Raw genomic sequence first — 13,499 nt, 5'->3', positions numbered from 1 at the left:
AGTGGCAGAGAAGTATGTTAGAGTGGTGCAGGACATGTATGAGGACTGTAAGACAGTGGTGAGGTGTGCTGTAGGAGTAACAGAGGAGTTCAAGGTGGAGGTGGGACTACATCAGGGATCAGCTCCGAGCCCCTTCTTGTTTGCTATGGTGATGGACAGGATGACAGACGAGGTTAGACAGGAGTCTCCATGGACTACGATGTTTGCAGATGACATTGTGATCTGTAGTGAGAGCAGGGAACAAGTGGAGGAGAAGCTGGAGGCATGGAGGTTTGCCCTGGAAAGGAGAGGAATGAAGGTTAGCCACAGTAAGACGGAGTATCTGTGTGTGAATGAGAGGGACCCAAGTGGAAGAGTGAGGTTACAGGGAGAAGAGATCAAGAAGGTGGAGGATTTTAAGTACTTAGGGTCAACAGTCCAGAGCAATGGAGACTGTGGAAAAGAGGTGAAGAAGCGTGTACAGGCAGGCTGGAACGGCTGGAGAAAAGTGTCAGGTGTGATGTGTGATAGAAGAGTTTCAGCTAAAATGAAAGGAAAGGTCTACAAAACTGTGGTGAGACCAGCCATGTTGTTTGGTCTGGAGACAGTGTCCCTGAGGAAAAGACAGGAGGCAGAGCTGGAGGTAGCAGAACTGAAGATGCTGAGGTTCTCTTTGGGAGTGACCAGGATGGATAGGATCAGGAATTAGTAAATCAGAGGGACAGCACATGTTAGAGCCTTTGCAGGTAAAGTCAGAGAGGCCAGACTGAGATGGTTCAGACATGTCCAGAGGTGAGAGAGGGAATATATTGGTAGAAGGATGCTGAGTTTCCCACTGCCAGGCAGGAGGCCTAGAGGAAGACCAAAGAGGAGGTTTATGGATGTGGTTAAAGAGGACATGAAGGTGGTTGGTGTGAGAGAAGAAGATGCGGCAGACAGGGTTAGATGGAGGCAATTGATTCGCTGTGGCGACCCCTGAAGGGAAAAGCCGAAAGGAAAAGAAGAAGAAGAAGTTTTGTTGCCCAATGCCCAGGTTTTTTAGTTGAGCTGGAGTCTAGTTTTTGTCAGCCTTATTTTCAATAGAGTTATATTTTCTTGACCTCTTTTAAGGGCCCAATAACTTTGATTTCATTACCTTGAGTCATTTGTTTTGCAAAAGCTATTTTTTTTGGGAAATAAATCCATCCTTTTTTGGAACTTTAAATCTGTGTTTTTTATGCTTGACCTGTTGGTCCATGACAGTAATAAAAAACATATGCCAAGTGCAGCCGAATGCAAAGTGTACGAGGTGTGTGTGAGTCATTTAAACACTGAACCTTCAACAAAGCAGAAGCAGCCGGAGCACAGAGTGAAGGAATATGACAAAATAGGAAGGTTTATGAGCATTTTAGTGCATCATCTTTGTAAATGCAAAAGAATAACCGTCTTAGTCGACAATAAACACATAAAACCAAGTACTGGATTATTGCTGGCAGTGAGCCTTGAAGTCCACGTTTTAAAAAGCAAAGAGCTCTCGTGTTACCGTGACAGACTCATCGGGACTCGTGAACATAAACGCAAAGTTGGTGTGTGTGTGTGTGTGACAGAGAAAAAGGAGGTCTGTGAACACACCTCTGTTTGTCACTAAAAACACAGCATACTCCTCAATGGCCTCCCGTCTGTGTACACCCATCTCATAGCACAGCTCCTCAATCACCTCCAGAGCAACCTGAAAAACACAACAGTATTTACACACACACACAAACAGTCAGTGCATCATTATCACATGGACTCTGAGTGGCCTGCATGAAATTGGCCCATCTGACTGACAATAGAAAATTAATCTGGAATTCCACACTAGAGGGCTGATCTACAAAGTCAGATTAATAATAATAATTATGCATTTTTTGAAGGTATCTTTCTTAGCACTCAAGGACACCGTACAAACAACATTTCCATGTATACACATTACAAATTTAAAAACATTAAAAAATGAATCATTTGGCAACAGATGGAATATGCAGTTTTAAACAGATGTGTTCTGAGCTGTGATTTGAAATGGAGAAATGAGTCCATGTTTTTCAGTTGGGGTGGCAATGAATTCCAGAGATGGGGAGCAGAGCGGTTGAATGCCCTGCTCCCCAAGGTGGTGAGACAGGCGGAGGGGACAGACAGGTGTATAGATGAACCTCTTCACCATCTGAGGGAGCGGGATGGAGTGGGAACACGGACAAGGTCGGACAGATATGGGCGGGAGAGGTTATGAATGGCCTTGAATATTAACAGGAGGATTTTGTTTTGGACGCTGAACTACACTGAGAGCCAGTGGAGCTGTTGGAGGACAGTAGTGATGCGGATGGAAGGGGTTCGAGTGATGATACGGGCATCATGTCCTCCTTATCACTTCATGTCAGACAGGTGGGAAGACAGAGCTGAAGCTTTTCAGTGCTCGTTGGATGGTAATGTCTCATTGTAAAGCTCATATTTGCTTGACATATTTTTAGTTAACCAACAAGAGGGAAAATCATTTTGAAATATATGGATGATTTTTCCAGACTTTGATATTTTGTGAATTTGTTGGCATCGGCCTGCTGTCTCCTTTGAGCCAACTCGAGGGGCTTAGTTGCTTAGGCTGCCAGGCCTAGTTTCCACCACCAGGCTACAGCCAGGCTGCTATAGTTTCCACCAGGCCTGCTAGAGCCATCTCCACCAGGCCCTGCTGCAGCCATCTCCACCAGGCCCTGCTGAAGCCATTTTCACTAGGCCCTGCTGCAGCCATCTTCACAGCTAAGCTGAGAGAGGCCTACAAACATTAATCACACTTCACATCTCAGTTACATCTTGGTAAGATAACCTGCCTCAAGTTACATAACAGAAATAATTTGAATGCTACATGATGGCGGGTCGCAACAATAGGAATGGAAATAAAACAACCGTGTCTGATGATGCTGAGTACGTGACAATGGATGTTCTCAAGGAGTTGCTGGACCAGCAGAAGACCTTTTATGTGGATCTGTTGAAGAGGCAGGAGACTGCATTTTCGAGTTTTGCTCAAATGATCATGGACTCGGCCAACAAAAGAGTGGACTCACTGCTGGCTGATGTACAAGAGCTTAAGGTGAGCCTGAACTACTCTCAAAAGGATATTGATGAGTTGAAGAAAGATCAAAAAGCCCAACAAAGTGATTCCAAGGACATATATAAGCAGGTGCAGGATCTGACATCTAGACATGATGTAAAGGCATATTGCGAGCAGATTGAATATTTAGAAAACCGGTGCAGGAGAAATAACCTGGTGATCAGTGGACTTGGACCAGATAATGCTGAGGAAACCTGGGCTGAAACTGAGTCTAAAGTTCAAGAATTGTTTACATCAAAACTGAAGCTTGAAGTTCCCGTGGAAATTGAGAGAGCTCATAGGAATGGAAAGTTCAGGGATAATAGTGTGAAGCCAAGACCAGTGGTGGTTAAACTGCTGCGTTTTAAGGACAAACAGCACATCCTGGATCGTGCAAGATTGCATCTGAAAAAAACCTCACTGTATATCAATGAGGATTTTTCCAAACGGGTGAGGAAGAGGAGAGCTGAACTACTGCCTGCAATGAAGGAAGCAAGAGCCAGGGGAGATTATGCTGTTATCAGCTATGACCGCCTCATTGTGAGGCCTAGGAGAAGAGACGTGACGAGCTGAACAGCTATGTGGCTCTTCATTTGGTTTAGTTTTTATTTATTTTTTCTGTAGACGTCTTGTGAACATTCATGAAGGGTTTGACTATAGCCGTCTTGAATATTTGCAGTCTCAGAAACAAAATTCAGGAGATTGGTAAAATTGTGCAATCAAATAATATCAATATACTTGCTCTATGTGAGACTCATCTGGACTCCTCATTTCAGGATGAAGTATTGAGAATAAATAATTATACTATATTTAGGAGGGATAGAAATAAATACGGAGGTGGTGTGGCTATATATGTTCAGAATCAGTTGCCAGCTAGAGAGCGTAAATATCTGTTGGTTAGCGACTTAGAGGCTCTCTGTGTGAATATTCACTTACCAAACTCAAACCCAATAACAGTAGCTTGCTGCTACAGGCCACCAAGTACTGATATTAAATATTTAGATGGTATATGTAATATGATAGATAAAATGTCTGATTCAAATAATGAAGTGTTTATTTTGGGTGATTTGAATATTGATTATTTTTCTTCAAACTGCCATTTAAGGAAAAAGCTCCTCTCAGTCATAAGTGCTTGCAACCTGTCACAACTGGTGGACCTTCCAACCAGAGTGTTCATAAATAAAGTGGGTAGTAAGTCATCTACCTGCATTGACTACATTTTGACAAATGTTCCCGAGCACTGTTCAAAATCGAAATCCTTACCTGTAGGTTTTAGTGACCACAATCTGGTTTTTATTACTAGGCAAATTCCCAGGGCTGGAAATAAGGTCAGATTCAGGAGGTCCTTTAAGAGGTTTGATCCAGATTTATTTGTGGCAGATGTTGGTAATGTGCAATAGTCAGATGTATGTTTAGAAAACGACCCTGAAATTGCCTTAAAAAAAATCATGTTTAAATTAAATACAGTGGTTGACAAGCATGCCCCTTTGAGGAAGCATAGTGTAAAGCATAACAGTGCTCCATGGTTGAATGACGAGCTAAAGGCTTTAATGATGCAGCGTGATAACACCAAAAACGCTTTTAATCAGTCAGGATGTTTACATGATAGGGTTCAATATTGTAAATTAAGAAATAAGGCTACTAAATTGAATAAGAACACAAAAAAGTATATTATCAACAGAAAATCGTAATGCTAAGAATGATAGCAAGAAAATGTGGAAAATATTAAATGAAATTATGGGTAGGAAATTTGAGTTAAGTTCCAATTATGTTGACTGTGAAGGTATTTATATTACAAAACCTCCTGAAATTGTTGATTATTTTAATATTTTTTTCACCAACAAAATAGTAAAATTAAAAGAGAACATGCCTTCATCAACTAGTCTTATGTCAGTTAATATAATAAAAAAAGAAATTATGAAAGAGAAAGATTGCACTTTTGAGTTTAGGCTGGTTGATGTCTTTATGGTTGAGAAAATGTTCTTGCAACTTTCTGATGATACATCTCCAGGTATTGACAATTTGGAAAGTAAACTTCTTAAGGTGTCAGCTAAAGAATTAGCTATTCCTATATATCATATCTTTAACAGATGTCTGGCCAGTTCCTTGTGTCCTGCATTGTGGAAAGAAGCTAAACTAATACCACTGCTCAAAGACAAAAAAAAAGCTTCATTTTGTGGGGCTAACAGTAGGCCTATAAGTCTACTACCAGTACTCAGCAAAATATTGGAGAGGATAGTTTTTAATCAAATTCAGCAGTATTTTTTAAGTAATCAGTTAATTACACAATTTCAACATGCATACAGGGCTGGTCACTCAACTAACTCTGCTATTGTTCATATGACTGACAAATGGCTGGAGGAATTGGACAACAAGAAAATGGTTGGAACAGTCATGCTTGATTTTAGTGCGGCATTTGATGTCATTGATCATGAACTGCTAAGGTCCAAACTGAAGGCATATGGATTTTTATCCTTGGCTCTCTTTTGGATGGACCAGCCCGATCTCACGAGGATTCGTGAAACTGTCACGTAAATTTTTGTTTCGGTTTCGTGCGCATCAACACGATTTCGTCATGTTTTTCGTGCCGCTCACCACGAAATGCGCACCAATGTATTTTAAACGGCGGACTTTTCGTGCCACTCAGAACGTATTTCAAACGAATGTGTATATTATATTTTTAATGTAAAACCGTGGCGAATCCAACGCTATATTTTGCATGACATCGTCCCTAACCATAACCCTAACCATAATCTAACCATAACCTAACCATAACCCGGTGGTACACTTACCAATTTACATAGGAATTCAAAGAATGTCCGACGGCCGCAAACGCGATCACACAATCAGTATACGCCGATGGACAGCTGAGATCGTCATGAATCCGCCGGTATAAACCACTTTCAGATGTGATTACCACAGCGGGTTTCGTTGTGAGCAACACGAAAAACATTTCGTGGTGAGCGGCACGAAAAACATGACGAAATCGTGTTGGTGCGCACGAAACCGAAACAAAAATTTACGTGACAGTTTCACGAATCCCCGTGAGACCGGGTTGGATGGACAGTTATCTCTCTGGGAGGAGGCAAAGAGTGTTTTTTAATGGCAGTCTATCCACAAGTAAGGATGTTATATGTGGTGTCCCTCAGGGAAGCTGTTTAGGTCCTCTTTTATTTTCCATTTTTATTAATGATTTGCCTTATGTTCTGGAGAAAGCCAATATGATAATGTATGCTGATGACTCAACCATGTTCTATGCTGCTACTACGTGTAACACACTAAATGAAGTACTATCTAGTGAATTACAATTAGTGTCGAATTGGGTCAAAGAAAATAAATTAATCTTGAATGTGTCCAAGTCAAAGTGCATTGTCTTGGGTACTAGAGATATGCTGGCCAGAGATTCCAGATTGAGTCTGTCTATGGCAGGCACTTCAATACAGCAAGTTAATAAAATTAAGTTACTGGGAGTCACAATTGATGAGCGCTTGACATGGTCGGATCATATTGATGCTATTGTTGTAAAAATGGGGCAGGGCATTGCAGTCATGTGTAGATGTTCTCCTTATATCACACCATTAATTAGAAAGCAGGTAATGCAGGCATTAGTTCTCTCACATTTGGAGTACTGTATGGTTGTGTGGTTCTCTGCTGCTAAAATGGACATTAAAAAACTACAATTAGTTCAAAATAGAGCCGCTAGATTAATACTCAATTGCTCATTTAAAACCAATGTGGCTAGGATGCATCACAGTTTGGCATGGTTACCTGTAGAGGCCAAGTTAACATCAAGTATTATAAAGTTTTCTAGAAATGCAATTATGGAAGGGACGCCAATTTTTTTTAGTGATCGATTATTAAATGCAGGTCTTAAACATAGTCATAAAACTAGACAAGTAAGTTTGGGGTATTTGAAACTTCCAAAACCAAATTCGGAATTGCTTAAAAAAACATTTTTTATAGAGCTATCCAGCAATGGAATTTACTACCTGAAAATATGAAAAGAATTAAAAGCAAATACTTATTTAAACAATCTATTAAAAAAGTATTTATGAGTGAGACCACACAATTAGTACAATTAGAATAATCAATCCTTGTATATTTGTATTTTGTTGTTTGTTTGTTTGTTTTTGAATTTTAACAGAGATAGGTATATTAATGTAATGTAGTTTTTATCCTGACGACATCAGTTTTTATTTGTATGATTATGTATATGTTGTGATGTTTTATGTGGACCCCAGGAAGATTAGCGACCACGACAGTGGTAGCTAATGGGGATCCGAATAAAGAATAAGAATAAGAATAAGCTGAATTCTGGACCAGATCAAGTTTATGGAGGGATTTGTGAGGAAGACTGAAGAGGAGTGAGTTGCAATATTCCAAATGGAAAGTGACAAGGCTGTGGACAAGCATGGTGGCGGTGTGGGGGGTGAGGGAGGGGCGGAGATGATTGATGTTTTGTAAGTGGAAATAGGCAGACCGGAAAATGTTATGGATTTAAAGCAGGGGTGGGGAACCTTTTTCATATCAAGGGCCATTTCAATTTTTATAAAGTCCTCCAAGGGCCATACTATTATGAACACATAACAAGTGATGAAAAAAGACGAAGAAAGTCTATAACTGCTGTGTTACTAAGCCTCATGATTGCTGCATTTGTAGACTCACCTAATGCGATGGCTGGAACTGTTTTTCTTTAACGAGGCGTCTGATGTCAGCTGGCAGTGATGATGATGCTACTCGAAGCTGGTTTTCCAAGTTTGAGTCAGTCAGTCCTGAGCGGAGGCGAGTCTTTGCAAGAGTCAGTTTTGAAAAGAACTGTTCACAGCGGTACGTTGTCCCAAACAGCAGTGTTGTTTTTGGCAGCCAATTTAGATTTAGTCTTAGTGTTAGTCTTTTGGACGAAATCCTTATTCTATTTAGTCACAATTTAGTCATTTCTATAAGTGATAGTTTTAGTCCAGTTTTAGTCAATGGAAACTCAAAAGGTTTTAGTCTAGTTTTAGTCTAGACGTATTATCCTTTTAACAAATTACATATTATTAACCTCACTGACAAAATGGCAGTGGAATCAATGTTCATTACTACAAAAAAGCCAACAAAGATATTCCTTCCTCAGGACTTGCGGGGCTTTTTTTTGTCAGTTCAGAGTAGTATGTTAAGGTTAAGGTTTTGTAGAATAAATATCCTTGTCTCTATTATTGTTCTAGATCTTTAGAAATTAAAAAAAAACTTTAATTCTGTGTTCTATAAAGTCAGTGCATTTAATTTACAATGCATTGATTCTATAGAATACAATGTTGATTAACTTGCAATGCCCCAGTAAAATAAATAAATCCTGAATAACGGGGGAAAAATTAGATGATGCATACTGACGTTCTGAAGGCTGGAAAGTGAAATCTCTGGTTAGAATGTGGTCAGATGGTTTATATGATGTCATTGTTTTACTTAAAATCTGTTTAAAAGTAGAACAACTCAGGTCCAACTGGTTTATCGCAGTAAGCTTTGAAAACGGTATTAGAACTTCTCTTGCCGTTTCTGTCTGACCGTCGGACTGAGACCACAGACTGTCACCAGTTAATCTGATGTAGATCGTCACACTCTGCCGCAGCGAAGCGATATTTCCTCTCCGTTAGGTGGAAGTCCTCATTAAACCGAGTATTTCACTGGTGGACTGAACAGCCGTGAGTCCAAACAGAGCAATAACGACAATGTTAAAGCTGACAACAAGAACATTTCAAGTTTATTGACGTCTGTGTGTTTTGAACTGGCATCAGTACAGTCACCTATGCTATGCATTGCCGTTGTAACAGCTGTCTCACTCACTGAATATCACCAGTTGATCGAAACCATCCATTAACGTTTTCATCCAGTCTCGTCTCTTGAACGAAAACTAAACGCGGCTCTCATCATGTTTTGGTCATCAGAGAGCCGCGTTTATTTCGTCATCGTTTTGTTTTCGTCATGAAAAAAAAGGGTCATCAACAAAATAATTTCGTCATTGTCATCGTTAATGAAAACAACACTGCCAAACAGAGATGCAAACTTCAGGGCATGTCTCCTCAGGATGGGAAAATCCTCAGCACGGACATACAGTTTGTAAAAGTCCAGCAGAGAGAGGTTGTTGTACTTGGCTTTGAGCTCGTTGTTGTTTTGCAGCTCAATTATTTCCATTTTGCACATCAGATGGTTGCACATTAAATGGCGTCTCAAACATGTCGAGTTCCTTTTGTATATTTTTCACATCATGAAACCTCTCATCAAATGCCTGGATGAGTTTTGCACACTCACCAGCATATTCAGTTGTAACATCAGGCTTTTGTTCTTGTAGGGTGGGAAAGTGCACAGTGTTTCCCCCTTCCAGTTGTCCTTGCCACAACCTTAACTTCACTTCAAATGATTTCACATTTGAAAGCAGAGAGCTGAGGAGCTGATTGGGACCTTGCAGCTTCATGTTTAGCTCTGACAGGTGCTTGCTGATGTCCACCATGAAGGCCAGCTCACAGAGGAACTTGCCATCACTGAGCTCCCCGACAGGTTTCCCCTTCATCTCCATGAAGCGTCTGACTTCTTCCCGCAGTGTATGAAACCGCGCGAGCATATTTGCATGACTCAGCCATCGCACTTCACAATGATACACCAGATCACCATACTCTGACTCAAGCTCGCTGAGTAGCTCCATGAACTGGCGGTTGTTCAGCCCTCTGCTTTTAATGAAGTTTAGGGTGGACAGAACTGTTTTCATCACATGGGTAAGCTTCAGGGAATGTACACATAAACTCTCTTGACGTATGATACAGTGGCATACAACTAAATCACTTGGATCCAGACTCAGACGGCTCATTTCTTTTTTGACTAATGCAGTCAATCCTTTTTGCACGCCAACCATTGCGGGAGCTCCGTCAGTGGCGATGCCGCTATACTTCTCAAATGGCAGTTCGAAATTGTTCATGGCCACAATAACTTGATTGAACAAATCCTCACCTTTAGTAGTGCCATGCATGGCTTGCAAAGACAGCAACTCCTCCTTCGTTTCAAACTCGGTCGTAATCCCATGCACAAAAATGGCAAGCTGCGCTGTGTTTGTGATGTCTGTTGTCTCATCACAAGCCAGAGAAAAATACTCAAAGTCTCTTGCAGTGTTCTTCAATGTTTTTTCAATGTCTTGCGCCATATCAGTAATCCTGTCTGAAACAGTTCTTCGAGACAAACTGACGCTTTTAAATAATTTCACTTTGTCGGGCGCAAGAAGCTCCGCGGTGGCTACCAGGCACTCCTTCACGAACTCTCCTTCAGCATGAGGTTGCAGCTTCTTGGCTATTAATTCATTCACCACAAAACTTGCACGCGTAATATTCTCTCTGTCAGTCTGTGGTTGTGTGAAAGCTGCTTGTTGCGCATCCAAACTCCGACGAAGAGTGATAATTTTATCCAAACGCATTTGTCCTCTCAACTCCTGGAGCTCAGCATGTTTCGAGCTGTAATGGCGCTCAACATTTGCCTTTTTCATCACCACCAGCGCCTCACCACACACAAGGCACACTGGCTTGCCTTTCACTTCAACACAGAAAAAAAAAGAAGTAATTTGTCCATTTTTCCTGGAATACGCGGCACTCTGCATCCACCTTCCTTTTCTTGACAGTCGCCATGATGCATCACTTGTCTTGTGTCAATCACAATTGCCCAATGCAATGACACGTACATCGCATGTTGTATTTACTGACCCTGACGTCTGTTTTTCTCTCAGAAAACTAATGCCTGGCAATTTTTCCGCCCATAATTTTTTATTTATTCATATATGCATAAATGAAGATATAAAATATAAAAATTGTATTGCATTGCGGGCCATTTGAAATGGTCTCGCGGGCCGTATACAGCCCAGAGGCCGGACGTTCCCCATCCCTGATTTAAAGGATATGAGTTGAGTGCGGCCAGAGAGGCAGGAAGTGAAGCAGTTTAACCTGTTGCGGTTCAGCGGCCCGCGGGCGGGCTGTTTTGATATCTGCATAAGCATTTTTCTTTTTTTTTTTTTTTCCCCCAATTTATTTATTAACTTTATCAATTTTTACACAAAACAGTAACAATTACAATTAATTACAATGAAAATTACTTAAATTATGACTTGACTTACATACAATACAAACAAGTAAAAAACAAAGAAACACATTCAAAAACACCAAGAACAGCACAAAGTGTAGTGCTTAAACCAATACCACAGTCCACATATTGTAGATCAAATTATCACCAAGTTCACAAAAAAGTATAGGGGTACATTATAATTTCAATTTATCTAAAATTGGTTTCCATACATCATAAAATTTTTGGGGATTACCCGATATTTCAAATCTCAGTTTTTCAATGTGCAGCACTCCCACAAATTCTCTAAGCCAGGCTTCAAATTGAGGTGGGACATCTGCCTTCCATAGTCTCAGGATGCACCTTTTAGCTATGACCATACCGTATGCAATCAGTGAAGTCACATCGTGACCCAGTGATTGCAATACTTCTGAGAAGCCCAAAAGAGCCATTTCAGGGTTAGGGTTAATAGTGATTTTAAACGCTTGGGAAAACCATTCAAATATTGCGACCCAAAAATCCCGAATCCTTGGGCAAAGCCAAAATTGATGTGCCAATGTACTGTCCATAATCTTACACCTATCACATAAGGGTGATGTCTGTAGAAAAAACTTATGCAGCTTCACTTTTGAGTAGTGCAATCTGAAAACTACTTTATACTGAATGGTCTGAAGTCTTGAGTTCACAGAACAATGATGAATGTTACTCAATGCTCTCTGCCAGATATCATCCCTAATTGAGATATTTAGATCTTCCTCCCATTTCTGTTTATTTGTCAGTGTAGGACAAGAATATTTTTTTTTAAAGAATTTTACCAGTGAAGAGATCAAATTTTTGGACTTTGGAGGCCCCAATAATATTTTAAAAAGATCATTTTCCATAGGAAGGGAGTCAAAGGTTGGAATATTTTGCCTAACATAGTTTCTTAACTGTAAAAACCTAAAAAAATGACTTTTAGGCAAATTGTATTTTGTTTGTAATTGCTCAAATGAGCTAAATTTTTTGTTAATATACAAATTTTTAATTGTCTCAATACCCTTCTGATTCCAGTCCCTGAAAACAGCATCTGTAAATGAGAGGAGAAAAGCATGATTATGCCATACCGGAGTGTGTACTGCCGTATTTGGGAGTTCACAAAATTTTCGGATCTGCAACCATATTTTTTGAGAATGCATTATAATAAAGTGTTCTCCCCTCTGAGAGACCAATGACCTAGGTGATGAGAAAAGAATTGCACGGAGAGAAGTCTTTGAAACCAAAGTATGTTCTATTGTCAACCAAGAGGGGATATTATCTAATGATGAAGATTCTTGATTTATTTGCCAATATACCATGACTGACATTGGCGGCCCAATAATAATGCAAAAAACAAGGTAGGCCTAGGCCACCATATTCCTTAGGTTGTTGCAGGTGTTGTTTTGATATCCTATGTGCCTTATAGCCCCATATGAAAGGTAGAATAACCGAGTCAATCAGCTTAAAATAGGATTTTGGGATATATACCGGGATATTCTGAAACAAATAGAGAAATCTAGGTAAGGAAACCATCTTAATAGTATTTATTCTACCAATCAATGATAGTGGTAATGTTCTCCACTTCTCAACACTTTCTTTAAGAGAGTTTAATATTTTAGTAAAATTAAGTTTGAATAGAGAATTTGGATTCTTTGTGACTGTAATTCCCAAATATTTAACAGTATCTGAAATTTTGAACTGAATTGAAGCTACAAATGCAGGATCCAAGTCTGTTGTAAGCACCATAAGATCACTCTTTTGCCAGTTTATGGTATAACCGGATACCATCCCAAAACCATTAATCAATTTTAACAAAATGGGAATAGAATGCTCGGGATCTGATATGAAAATGGCGACGTCATCAGCATAGAGTGATATTTTGTGTTCAACTCTTCCGATTGTTATAGGTTTGATAAGTGGATTTGCTCTGATGCTAATAGCCAGGGGCTCGATCGCCAGAGCAAATAACAATGGTGATAATGGGCACCCCTGGCGAGTGCCTCTCTCCAGTGGAAACGGATGTGATCTGTCTTGATTAGTAACAACTGCAGCAGATGGTTGTGCATAAACTAAACGGACCCAGGACACAAAAGATTCTCCCAAACCATATTTTTCTAGCACCTTGAACAGATATCCCCACTCAACCTGATCAAATGCCTTTTCAGCGTCCAAATATAAAATTGCTTGTTTAGAGCCTGCTGGGAATTTGTAGTATGTGATATTTAGCACCCTTCTCGTATTGAAAAAAGAATACCTGTTAGGAATGAACCCAGTCTGATCCCCATGCACAATTGACTCAATACATACATTTAATCTAGTAGCAAGTATTTTAGTA

The 13,499-nt window shown here is 40.0% G+C and overlaps 1 protein-coding gene across 1 annotated transcript in view; it reads right to left on the bottom strand.

Moving 5' to 3' along the window:
* Nucleotides 1-13,499, bottom strand: part of LOC110970391 (unconventional myosin-XV-like) — a 191,809-nt gene that overhangs the window by 11,029 nt on the left and 167,281 nt on the right. Inside the window, exon 52 of the mRNA XM_051945996.1 lies at nt 1,591-1,687. Within this exon, the coding sequence (XP_051801956.1) occupies nt 1,591-1,687 (97 nt within the window). The remainder of the gene's footprint in view (nt 1-1,590; nt 1,688-13,499) is intronic.

Source organism: Acanthochromis polyacanthus, chromosome 3 (genome assembly GCF_021347895.1).
Source record: "Acanthochromis polyacanthus isolate Apoly-LR-REF ecotype Palm Island chromosome 3, KAUST_Apoly_ChrSc, whole genome shotgun sequence".
NCBI classification, from domain to species: Eukaryota; Metazoa; Chordata; class Actinopteri; family Pomacentridae; genus Acanthochromis; species Acanthochromis polyacanthus.
Note: the sequence above shows the minus strand (reverse complement) of the source record. Positions and strands in the feature narration are given on the sequence as shown.